Source organism: Mus pahari, chromosome 13 (assembly GCF_900095145.1).
Source record: "Mus pahari chromosome 13, PAHARI_EIJ_v1.1, whole genome shotgun sequence".
In the NCBI taxonomy this organism is placed as follows: Eukaryota; Metazoa; Chordata; class Mammalia; order Rodentia; family Muridae; genus Mus; species Mus pahari.
In genome coordinates this window covers 2,471,719-2,485,226 of record NC_034602.1, presented here as the reverse complement: position 1 = coordinate 2,485,226, position 13,508 = coordinate 2,471,719, and the positions used below count along the sequence as shown (strand labels likewise).

At 37.6% G+C, this 13,508-nt stretch overlaps 1 protein-coding gene across 6 annotated transcripts in view; it reads right to left on the bottom strand.

Moving 5' to 3' along the window:
- Positions 1 to 13,508, bottom strand: part of Ccdc85a (coiled-coil domain containing 85A) — a 194,032-nt gene that overhangs the window by 46,707 nt on the left and 133,817 nt on the right. For 5 of the 6 annotated variants that reach the window (XM_021210913.2, XM_021210914.2, XM_021210915.2 and 2 more), the window contains exon 3: positions 3,627 to 3,703. In XM_021210913.2, the coding sequence (XP_021066572.1) occupies positions 3,627 to 3,703 (77 nt within the window). Of the gene's footprint in view, positions 1 to 2,513; positions 2,597 to 3,626; positions 3,704 to 13,508 lie in introns of those variants that run through there. The other variant, XM_029545294.1, reaches the window with a different exon arrangement.

Below are 13,508 nucleotides of genomic sequence, written 5' to 3'. Positions count from 1 at the left end.
GCTTATCAATGGAGACATGTGCTTTATCAATGAATATTAAATTTCCTTATGCAGAAAATAACTTTATGTGAAAGAAATCTTTGACAAATTTAAAACCTTGTTGTTCACTTGAAAACATTTACTTGTAATATTATTTTCCAAAATAATCAAGCACAAATATATACACTGTCTACAATTTTATCTGTTGTCATTCCTAGGATTGGATGTATGTGCTCATAGTAGGATTTTCCCATGCAGACCAAGATATAATAGCATATCTTGAATAATTAAAGAAAACTTTAAGTTAAAAAAAAAAAAAAAAAAAACTTTTGGCTCTATCCCAAAATTGTAGAGCTAAGAATTCACAGTGGAGAAAACCCACAGAAGTATAGGAAATATAGAAAAGGATTCAGAACCTTAGCACAAATTTTGTTCCTCCCTAGCTATCATGCTCACTTTCCTACAAAAGGCCTTATCAGAGGAAAGAAGGGGTGTGCTTCTTTATGCATTTAGGAGAGCATCCTCTTTATAAATTAAAGATACAGGGAGTTACCATTTGGGGATTATTAGATTCTGGAGCTGATAGGAGCATTATTAAGGAAGCACATTGGCCTTCATTGTGGTCTATTCAGCTCTCAGCTCAGACTCTAAGGGAATTGGGGTTTGCTCAAGACCCAAATTGCAGTGCAGGAATCCTATGGTGGGAAGATGATGAAGGTCATAAAGGAAGTTTTCAACCTTTCATATTGAGTATACCCATATTCTTGTGGGGTAGAGATGTCATAAAACAGATAGGAGTGGTTTATGTGGAAGGAGGTGCCCCATGAGTTCATCTGTTCCCTTCTCAATCTGCACAAGTGATAGAATTACATGCTGTCCTACAAGTGTTCCTAGAAATTGAATAGGCCTTTAATTTGATTTCAGATAGCAAGTATGTCGTCCAAGCAGTTCAACAATTGGAAAATGTAGGGTTAATTAAGGCAACATCCACTGTTTTTGACCTTTTGTCATCCTTACAAAAATGTGTATGGAGTAGAAAAACCCCTTTTTGCATTATTCATATTAAAGCCCATACTGGACTCCCTGGGCCACTGACAGAAGACAATGCTATTGCAGATACGCACATGCGTACAGTGTTCACCTTTTTGTCCACCTCCCCTTTTCAGCTTGCACAGGAGTTCCACACAAATTTTCATGTTAATGTAGAAACCCTGAGAAGAAAATTTAACATCACACAAGAACAAGCTCNCAAAGTGGTATTGAAATGTGCCCATTGTGTTTCCCTGTTGCCTCAAAAGAGCATAGGGGTAAATCCCAGAGGACTTAAACCATTAGCATTCTGCAGATGGACGTTACCCATATTTCTGAATTCGGATCTTTAAAGTATGTCCATGTATCAGTGGATACCTGCTCAGGTGTCATTTTTGCCCTGCCTGCATGCATGGCTCATGTTCAGAGCATGCTGAACGCTGATTGGATCCAGGAGAGAGGGGAGGGATAAGATCAGAGGACAGAAGGAAAAATAAAAGAAAACAGGATGAGCCCAAGATAAAGATGAGAGTTGTTGGAGAAACCTTCCTTGGCATTTGTGTCATTTTTCCTGTCTCTGCTGTGGGTTGCGGCAATATACAAGAAAGACATTGCTTAAGTTCAATGAAACATGATCTTCCCCTATGCATTTTAGGGGAAAAAAAAACTTTCATTAACAGCAAAATCTCAATGCTTTAAAGTATGTAACTGGACACTTTGTCTCGCATTTTAATATGAGAGTTTAAATAATATCTCCTCACTTTAATATGCAACTGCATGTATTTAGGCACTCATATACATAAGGCACAGAATGTTTCTGTTTTCCTTGAGGAGTTCTGGATATTTTTACAGATTTAAAAACATCTTATCCTGTTTCTTTTATATTCATTGTGTGCATGTGGTGCATGAAGGAGCATGTGCTAGTATGTGAAGGCTCAGTGCATGTAAGTTCCTGTCATAGTATCTGCAGGTTCTCTGTACAACCAGCAGAAGTAGATTCTCTCCTCCCACCAAGTGAGTGCCCAAAGATCAAACTTGTACCTTCGGGTATCTACCTTTGGGTACTACAGTCTTGCTTCTCTAGTCCCATATTTAAAAGCAAATCAATACAAAACTAAGGAGAGAAAAAAACAAAAAAGCAAAACAAACACAAAATAAACATCACTTTCTTGTCATTTGTACTTCTTTTCTAAGAAGATGGCACTTGAACTGTACATACAAGTGTTACAGAGTTGTTGACCAGGAAATACAAGTGTATTGTTTTACATTCCTTTTTCTTATTTTTTCCAAGTTTACAATTGCCTGAGATATGGTAGGCACAAGAAGCTGTGTTTTTAATTTTCTTGATAGAATGGTGAATATTTAATGTTTTCAATCAAAGATTCCAGTGTAGTCATATTAAAAACTCAATGTAAAAGGAAATATATTTGAAAAAAGGGAAAGGGTAAGGAAGAACATAAAGAAAGTGCATCCCTAGCCTTGCAGAGACTTAATGAGTCAGTGTGGAGAAAGGGGGAGTGGCAAGGGTGCCTCACCCACTCATAGGAGAAAGGGAGTAGGATGGAGGAAGGATTATGGGAAGGGGTGACTGGGAAGGAGCCAGTGAGTGAAATGTAAAGTATATAGGTAGAAAAGGAAAAGAAAAGGGAAGAGAATAGAAGAGAAGAGGAGAGAAGAGGGGAGGGGAGAGGAAGGAAGGGGAGGGGAGGGAAGTGAAGGAAAGGGAAGGGAAGGGAAGAGGAGAGAAGAGAACAAAGAAAAGAGAAGAGAAAAAAGAGAGGAGAAAAAAGAAAAGAGAAGAAAAGAGAAGAAAAGAAAAGAAAAAAGAAAAGAAAAAGTAACACACCAGTATCTTATTTCACAACACAATATCTTTGGTACCCTGAATCATGTCTACCGAATGTGGAAAGAATTCATGGATGTGTTGCTTAGAAACCCCATATCAAGTTTTGAAATGAGTCTCTGCCTTTTGTCAGATGGGAAGCTACCCTAGAACCTGTGGATTTGTTGAGTTTCTCAACAAAACCTTTCCTGAAAACCACCACCTCACAAAAACAGCCTCATTCTTACCAGTCTAACAGCTATAAAAACAAATTTACAAGTGAAATATATAACAAATCATTTACTAGTCCAGAAAAAATATAACTTTACACTCACTAGGGAAAGGTAATAAAGTCCTAAAGTGAAACCTGCCACTTATAGTCATTATTTTGTTCTACTAAAAGTGTTCAATTTTATCAAAGACTTTTAGAAAGCATTAATTTAACTAAAGTATGAACTTCTACAACCTTACAGAATTAATAAATTAGCAAAATTTAATGAGTCCATTCCCATTACCCGCCCCCCCAGCTCACACTCATGATATGATGAGCAGGACAATGGGTATTATTCTCTTCTTCATTATAAATCACTTCACATTCTTATTGATTGTTGTTCATATCCTTCAATCAGGATAATGGCCATCGTGGAACCTCACCAGTCTATATGATAAATGACTATTGACATCATTTTTTTTTCTATCATTTCAAGGAGAACATGAAATTGAGACTTTAAATTTCACATAAAAGTTTACAACTTGAATGATACTGGCTAAGTATGAGCTTCCGGAAGTCACCCACCTGGGGCAGCATGCGATTTTCTTCTTCCAGCTGTCTGACTCTGGCCTCCAGCTGCCTAACATAGGACAAGGTTGATTCTAAAATGAAAAAGAAAGAACTTATATTATCCAAAAGGCCTTGTCTTGTTTATTGTTAATGATATCTTTGACTTGATTTATTCAGTAGGACCAAGAGATTAGTCAGTTCTTTACAAATGAAAGACAATTCTTTCCAGAGAAGCAATTCACACTATACAGTTTTGAGCATTGCACAATGTTAACAATATTAAAGAAATTTGTAAATGAGGATACTGAGGCTTTTCCACAAATGTTGAGCCTCAGAACTTCTCAGACACTTTATTTGTCCCATATACTAGTATTTTTATGATGTGATTTGTAACCAAAATCAACTTCAAGGTTTCATTAACTTTTTAAACTAGAATGAATGTCAAATACAGAATTCTTTAAGTTTTCCCAACAAACATTTGAAATTTTAGACACAACATTTATTCTTCTTATAAATTTATAGCTATTAGCTGTGATTTAGAGAATATCTATAAAAGAGCTAAATATTTAACTTAGGGCTGGACTTCTCCTTTGATTTTGGCTGAGTCTAAAGACCTAAGAGTTGTTTATTTCTTTGTAAGTTTTTGTGTCTATTTCCCTCCAATCTTTATGCAGCTAAAAGCAACAGAGTTACAAAGAATATTTGTTTTACATTTTACAAGATCAGATTATGAACACTCAGAAGTGCTGTGCTCCATTTCTTTTCACGCAACTCTATTTTACAGCTTCTTGTCATAAGAGGGGTCACAACAGGGGACACAGAGTGTGACTGATGGTGACTCTTCACTAAATGCCAATTTCAAGTGTATACAGCAGTGCAGTTTCATGTCAAGCATCACCCAAGAACAGATAGACAATTTTCAGATGTAGTCAAAAGTGCATGGCAGGACAATCCCTCCAGAACATACCCCCATTTCTAGTTAACACTAGAGCAGCAGATATGCTTGAGGCTTCTTGTGGTAGGGTCTCAGAAACACACAAGAAGAGCAAAGCATGGACTTGAACCACATTTAACAGCAAAAGCTGGAGCCCCAGTCGGTGAACTTTAGCTACATACCTATTAAAACAGTGATCTGAAATTCAACATGGAAACCATAATGGGTTTTTCCTAGGAATTGCTTAAATAAAATCATTTTCTTCTTCTTAACTTTAAAAGGAAGAAGGTGGTATTTATATGAAATTCCAGTCTTTATTTCACAAATAAAACAAGGTCATCTTGTTTTAAATAAAGCATGTTCATGTGCACAAAGATCTGCAGACAAGCCACCCTCAATTACATTAACTAACATACTGATACAATCACCTGAAAGTTTTCATACAAGCAGCTGGAAACCCAGGGGAAACTGAAGACATTTGCTAAAAATATGTTTTCTTCAAAGCTTAATGAAATGTTATTGCTATGATATGTAAATTTTTGAATGGAGGAAGAAAAGTACACTGCATAATGTAATGGCAAGATCGCAGCCCTTATAAGTCTGTCTGTCTTAATTTGCAAATCAGGATGCAAAAAGGAGTGCCTGACTCACGCAGTTCTGCAAAACCAGCTTTCTCCTCTAGAAAAACATCCTTTTGTTAAAGATCTTCCAACTTAAAAACTGATCAATCATATTCTACTTAAGCCATGGAAAAAGATTATCTTCTCCATTTTCCCAATGTATAGTTTGATCTGTTTTGCCCTTGTACTGCACTGTCTTTGAAGCCAAGAAACTTAAAGCACTGGAGAAGATTCTGTGAGATGGATTCTAATAGAAAATGCCATTGGAAGGAATTAGTTTTAAACCAGTGGCCATTTCCAGTTGCTTTAGTCTACCCTTTGTTATTTTATTTTTAAAATATTTTTTCATTTTATATACTCTGATCAGTTTCCCCTCTTCTAGCTCTTTCCAGATCCTTCCAACTACATACTTCCCCCACTTCTCTCTCTGGAGAAAAAAACCACAGCACATGTTTTCACTAAGTACAGAAAACATTATATATATATATATATATATATATATATATATATATATATATATATTTGTAGGGAATTAAAAATTGAGTTTGAAAACCAATTTTTAAATTTCTAATTCTTATGATGAATTTGATAAAGCAAGTGCGAATGCAGACACTCAGGTGTGAAGAGATAAGAAGTACTTTAAACAGGTGAAATATATTTCATAATTTGTGTTACAATGAAGGGAAAGAGAGCTTTGAATGTGTCTATTGAATAATAATTGATTCTGTGACTGCTTTGTGTCTTTCACTGTTCTAGGAATGAGTCTAAGTCATTAGAAGCTCTTCCGAATGCAAGCTTTCTTCTAGATTACAAGCTGATGTTCTGGTCCAAGAAGTCTTATTTAATCTTCTCATACAATTCTCCTTAACAACCAATAGCTATCCCACATTTGGAAAAAAATCTCCTACGGACAAAATCAGGGACAGAATCCGTTCTCGTGGGAAATTAGAGTACTCATGCAGTTGATGTTGTTTCTGTTCAGTAAAGGAACAGGTAGGAAGTGAGTAGCTTTTTATACTTTATGGAATATATATTATACCAAAATTTGGAATTTTTGTATCAAGAGCTATTTTCAGGGAACTACTCAGGAGAGAGAGAGAGAGAGAGAGAGAGAGAGAGAGAGAGAGAGAGAGAGAGAGAGAGGAGAAAGAGAGAGATTGAGAGAGGCAAACCAACTAATCTCCCGCCAAGGATATCAAATAAAAATCAATCAGGTCATGATAATCCCTTAAAATTCCATGACTTTTTTGTCTCTGAGTCATAGTGTGGGACGATGATAGGCATCCTATTTTGGTTGAATAGGGCTTGTTCCAGTGACCCAGTAGAGAAATCTACAAGTGATGGAAAGGCGAGCCACATTTCCAGAGACAGGTGCCTGACACCACAGAGCCCCTAACTCCATAATTCTGTGGCTATCAGTCACACAATGTTCTAAGCTTCTGGCATTCTGGCTAGACTCCACCTCAACAGTTACCTGACTAGAGCCAAGAATGTTCCTCCCCAGAGATACCTGGCAACAGAAAGACAGCTCAGCCCACTATAAGAGGGACTGCTTGGCCCCTCCTCACTCTCTTTAAGCCCTCACCTTTCTTGCTCTCTAGCTCTCCTTCTTTCTCTCTCTTCCCCCCTCTCTCCACATGGCCAAGCTGGCCTCTGTCTTGAAAATAATAAAGCAAGTCCCACAAACCCCACAAAATTGTACCTCAATTCTTTTAAGGAAGTAGAGTTGAAGTTGTCTCATGTCCATAACTATCAAGCTAATCACTCTCCAGAGCCCAGTCAGCTGGACATTGAGCTGAGGGACTTTCAGAGGAAACCACTTTAGTGTCTCATTGGCCTAGAGTTCTGTTAACTATTAACTCTACCTTAAGCAGAAGTACTCTCTTCATTCCACTGCCTAGTCAAATGTTCTCTGTCCTTTCATTAGTAAGATAAAACGTAGTATTCAAGGAGTTAGAATCACCAGAGATTAGAATAATCTTTGTATAAACCTAGAGTACAACTGTAACAGGTGTTCAGAGACACCTCCAGGAGATGAAACAAACATTTGTTGAGAGGTGCCAGTCAAGATTGTACATTTATGCTTGTCTAACTCTATATGTCCCTACTAGCTTCCTTTTCACTTGTCAAACTATTTTGCACTGGACATCTTGTTATTTGTCCACTTCTTACTCACAGTATGGTCATCAATATTTGACCAAGTATTTCCCAGTTCTTCCAGACACTGAAAGTGCTGCTCCTTGCCGTGGGTAACACACTTGTATATTATGGCTTGCTTTAACATTAAGGAATTTCATCATCCAGCCATCACTATCTGCTGTATGTGAAATGTTCGCCTATGTACTAGCGATACAACTGCAAACAGAAATGATAAAACCTAAGAGTTCATGGAATAAACAGTCCAAAGGAAAGACAGACAATAAGATCTAAGCACATGAAGTAGTCTACAAGGGTGGAATATGAAGAAAAGAAAAAGGTGACTAAGGCCCTGTAGAGCAGTTCTGGGCAGAAAGGAAGCAACGTGAACAGCCTGATCATGAATCAGGAACTGAAAGCTTGAGACAGGGTTGTTTATCCTATCATCATTTCCAAGTGCTCAAGTTTTTAAAACCTTGTGTAAACCACTTAAGCTATTTTCCTCTTGACAAAAGCTTTAACATCACATGTGAGGCCCCTCTTTCACCTGTTCTACTTCTCATCCCTGGAAACTGGTGGCTCTACCTCCAGAATAACCTTTTGAGGCTCTCCTCACAAGCTTTCCCATTTCCATTCTTGCTCCTCCTGTTCCAAATCAACATTTACTCTCAATCCTTTTAGCACCCAGAGGGTTTTCTGAAGTGTTCAGTCTGATCACATCTCCTTTATTTCCTAATTTGAGCCACAGGAAATCCAAAACCCTTATAATATCTACTTGGGGGCTCACATGATCTGACCAACTGACTTTTGCCTCCTGTAACCACTTGCTCTACCTCAGACATGGAGCCTCCTTTCTTTCCTGAGCACAAGTATTTTCATGCCTCAGAGATTTTGCCTTAGTCTTAGCACTTTGAAAATATCTTCATTTCTGCACAGATATAAAATTGAAAACCCTTCCTTCAAGTCTCTGTAACTAACCCAATTTCTAGTGAGACTTCATCATCTACATTTAACTGTGCAGACTACTATCTTAACCCTATCCAGAGTACTAACTCTATAGTCCTACCCTATAATCACAACCCTCTGTTATGACTATTTGTCAAAATTCTGCATCACCTTCTATCATATAAGGTGTATATCATATCTAGAATAAAATGGTTGGGCAAAAGAACTCCAAGCAATAGGAGAAACTTTGGATGGAAATGTGTGGAAGTTTCCCAGAAGATTGGTCACATTCAGTCATTTATAAAAGAATTTTAGTTAAAAAAATTGGTATGTCTTCTCATTTGACTAAAGCATATGCTTGTGTGTGTGTGTGTGTGTGTGTGTGTGTATGTGTGTGTATGTGTAAAAAAAACTTGTTTTAGTCTAAAAATGATGTCTTGACAAATTTTCATATACTGAAACTTTCCCTGGCATGATGATTTTAAGAGATGGGAGCTTCTGGGAGGTTACCAGGGCATGAGGAATAAGATTGTAACTCTTGTAAAGAAGGCTGGAGGGAACCTGCCTCTCCATAACAAGTGTCATTGATGAGAAATTGCTCTTTATGGGACTCCATAAAGAGTGTATTGCTGCCTATGGGACTGTTTATAAGTTAACCACTCTATGGCATTCCATTTAAGCATCTCTAATAAATGAACAAAAAAATAGACAAACTAAGCTGGAACAAGAAGTGTGTGGAGATATGAATGGAGAATCAATTACAGAAAAAATACAACATGTAGATTTTTGTGCCTCTGAAATCTCAGAATACAATACACATGCCCTTTTACTACAAATGTGCTCTGATTAAGAAGGCATTGGTTCGAGAAGATTACTGGAAGATGTATAGCATCATCTAAACATGCTGTTTCAGTTGTTCCTGACCAGTTATCTACTCTGACAGCAGAAGCAAACCCTACAGAAATCAGACACTACATAGGGCAGGGAGGCTTGATGGGTATTGAGTAGTGGGGTTGCATAGTGTTGATGATCAAACTGAACAGGGCAGTAGTCAAAGGTTCTTAACAAACAAAATGTGTCTTTTTGAGACCAGGAAAATTCATCACTTCCGAGGAAAAGAACAGCAGATGGGTGCTGTCTTGTTTATTTTGTTTGGAACAGTGCCTAGAGTTTGTGAATTGTTTATCTAGAATGGTTTGACAGAAATATTATGCTTGCTATTCAATAGTGCTGTGAGAATGGCTGTCTAAATTATTTAATTGCTTGCTACATTTTTATTTTCTATAAAGCAATAAATAGATAAATAGACATCTAAAATAAGAATTTATATCTAAATTAATTTAAAAATTAGAAAAAAACAGTCAGAATCCTATTTCAATACTATAAAATAACCATCAAAATTTTGTTCATTTCCCATATCTCACATTTCTGATTAAAATAAAATAGTGTTTTGTTACATCTTTGCCTTCATCCACATGCAATCCTGTTCCCTGATGCAGACAGAATGTGTCCCTTAAACATCATGTTTTGGAAAGATATTGCACAAAGTCACATATTAATGGTTATTGAGAGATTGGGCCTTTGGACAGAGTTCTTTGGAATGTCAGGTTATCAAGGAAGTGACTTTATCGTTATAGGGAGTTTTCTCAATCATACAAACCCAATCTCACTATGCCATATCCTTTATCTACCCAGAAGCTGAGCAGTTGTCAGCACCAAGCTCTAGTATTTTCTACCTGTCAGAAATATATCATCTGTGAAATAGTTACTCTCATATAATCTGTCATAGCAACAGAAAAAAGCAAAAGTCCTGGGAATTGGACTCTCCTTCCAGCTACCACTTTTGTCTGTTTATATGTGAGTTAGAGGATCTGTTTAGTAAGGTTGCACCTGAGAGGACTCTCCACGCTACAGGCACCCTAGCACATACAGGATCTTGAGATCACTGGTGAGCAGAACACAACATCTGTTCCAAAAGACCCAGAGGGTCTTGTGCTAGTAGGAACAGGGACAGAGGACACCTGCCCGACCAGTGGCTGGGGTTCATTCCAGTCGGCGCCACTCTGCACCATCATGGGCATGATCTAGGTGGAGGGTCCCAAGGTCCCCAGAGAACTCTCCACACTGCAGGCACCCTAGCACACCCAGGAGCTCGATATCACTGGTAAGTTGAAGGCAACATCTGTTCTAAAAAACCCAGAGGGTCTTCTGCTAGCAGCAACAGGGTGAAATGACAAAGGCAGTGCCTAGCACACCCAGAAGCTTGGGATCATTGAGATCAGTCTATGCAGGAGAGCACATGGATGGCACAAGCAACAGAGCTTCTTGTACAGGGTCACTTCGGGCCTTCATCCTCAGCCAGGAGACAGAGATGAGACCCAGATCCCTGGACACCTTCCCTACTAAAGAAGAGTTGGCCTCCAGGAAGGGCTCTGACCCCAAGACTCAGGAGGTGAATCTGAGAGCTAGACTTTGGTGCACCTTCCCTATAATAGGAGAGCTTGCCTGCAGAGAGTGCTCTGACCACTGGGACTCAGGAGAGAGTGTGTCTCCAAGAAGTGCTGACAGAGGCTAAAGAATCACAGGAGGAACAAGCTCCAGCCAGAGACAGCTAGAACATCTAACACCAGAGATNTACCAGATGGTGAAAGGCAAACAAAAGAATCATACTAACAGAAACCAAGACCACTGGGCAACATCAGAACCCAGTAAACCTACCTCAGCGAGTTTATCAGTGCAGTAGCTGGATATAAATTTAACTTAAACAAATCAGTGGCCTTTCTCTACACGAACTATAAACAGGATGAGAAAGAAATTAGTGAGACAACACCCATCACAATAGTCATAAAAAATACAAAATACCTTGGGGTGACTCTAACTAGGGAAGTGGAAGATCTGTATGACAAGAACTTCAAGTCTCTGAAGAATGAATTTGAAGAAGATCTCAGACGATGGAAAGATCTCCCATGGTCATGGATTGGCAGGATAATATAGTAAAAATGGCTATTCTGCCAAAAGCAATCAGATTCGATGCAATCACCATCAAAATTCCAACTCAATTCTTCACTGGCTTAGAAAGGGCAATTTGCAAATTCATCTGGAATAACAAAAAAACCAAGGATAGCGAAAACTATCCTCAACAATAAAAGAACCTGTGTGGGAATCACCATGCCTGACTGCAAGCTGGACTACAGAACAATTGTGATAAAACCTGCATGATACTGGTATAGCAACAGACAGGTAGATCAATGGAATAGAATTGAAGAGCCAGAAATGAACCCACACACCTATGGTCACATTGGAAGAAGGGAGTCTTATACTTGCTCTTTCGCCTGCTTGCTGTGTGGGACTAAGCAACTGCTAGATCCTTGGACTTCCATTCACAGCTACTACTGAACTATTGTTGGGAATTGGACTGCAGACTGTAAGTCATCAACAAATTCCTTTACTATATAGAGACTATCCGTAAGTTCTGTGACTCTAGAGAACCCTGACTAATACAGGGGCTTTGCTAATATCATTTGAAATGTAAATGAAGAAAATATCTGATAAAAAATGCCTTATTATAAAAAAAAATGTAAGGTCTTACCTTGTCATTCTTTCTTATGATGACCACAGTGCTTTTTGAACAGTGATCAGTAGCTTATTGTTGAGTTTACTCTGTTACAAAATGCCCTAGGGCCTTACACAATTTTTTTCCCTAGATTATTTGAAGCAGTACAATTAAAATGTTACCCAAGTTTCCCTAATAAGGCACACTAACAAGCAATGTACCTGAAGGCTGCCTTGCTTTGCTCTGATATCCTGTTCACTTTTATTTTAGTCATTAAAAAACATCTACCAAGGTGTGGAAAAAAAAATCTACTGCACCACAGAGAGGCAGGTAGGTAGTAGTCAGTTTAACTAAAAAACTGCAATGCACTTAAATATAAAAATATTTCAAATTCCAAAGAGCTACTTGACACAAGCAACATCTTAACAGCTTTTCGGGTCTAAAATGTCTCTTGCTTCCTACAGCTCTGTTGCTCCTGGAGTTGTTTGTCACTTCCCAGAGAAAAATAACTGCCTTTCCTAATGTGGGAGAAAAAAAATCGATGTGTTTTAATACACATAACAATTTGCTTAAATGTATGTGGCCTCTTTATAAATGCATTTCAATAGTATTGTCAATGAATGCACAAGGAAGAAAATCTGTAAAAAAAATTGTAAAAGAAAATAACCCTATAACATGTTATTTTCTTTTAGAATAATGAATATGCTTTTTATATATTTATGGTTTTTTTGCTTAGAGTTGCTTTTTATTGCTATTATACTTCCCAGAAAAATAAAAATATCAAACTGTGTAGCAAAGAGTTCATTAACTTGAACCTCATCTATTGAAAATTCATAAAGATTTTACGGAATTCAGCCTATATAGATTCTTTGTTCTAGGTCTGAAACAATGTCATTTGTGCAACATTTTTGTATTTAAAGTGATCAGTATAAATTAATTTGCTTCAGGAGCAAACTATATACATTGAAATATATTTTATCTAGGTTAGTATATTTATTGGATACTTTTTAAATTATTGTGAATTAACCTATTTATTGAGCATTTAGTATGCTCTCATCACTCATGTTCTAGACATACTTTATTGACAGTCAATTTTTCTTCTTTTCTTCAAAGATACTGTAGTAAGAAATGTAAAAACATACATAGATGAGTGTGTGTGTGTGTGTGTGTGTGTGTGTGTGTGTGTGTGTGTACCACATCACTGCCCTACATACACCCCACACTTTAATTGTATGTAGATCACAAAACAAGACCTGGATCCAAGTCCACATATAAATACAAACACTTAAGGAGTATATTTCAAATAGGCAACAAGAGAATGTTTAATGTTTCCAAGGAAGGTATGAACTGGAGGAATTCAAAGAACAGAAGACTAGACTGCATAAAGCTGTGCAGCCTAAATACCTGAGCATAACAATGAAAAGCAGATGTATCTGCCTCTTGGAAAGAGAAATAAACTACCTTAAACCTTTGGTTTGAACCACTTGCAGCAGCAGTGAGCCTTTGGAATAGGGAAGAGATGGGACACAAAGCAACACCTTATTGCTATTGGTTATTCTAGCTTTTGTAGAGAATTAAGAGGAGCTAAATGAGTGGTAACAGAAGGCCGCTAAAAATGCACAGTTGAAGATGGGTTGCAAGAGGGTTGAGGGTCACATGTGAGCCATGTTAATGGTGGTGAAAAAGAGAAAAAAGAAAAGAAAAGAAAA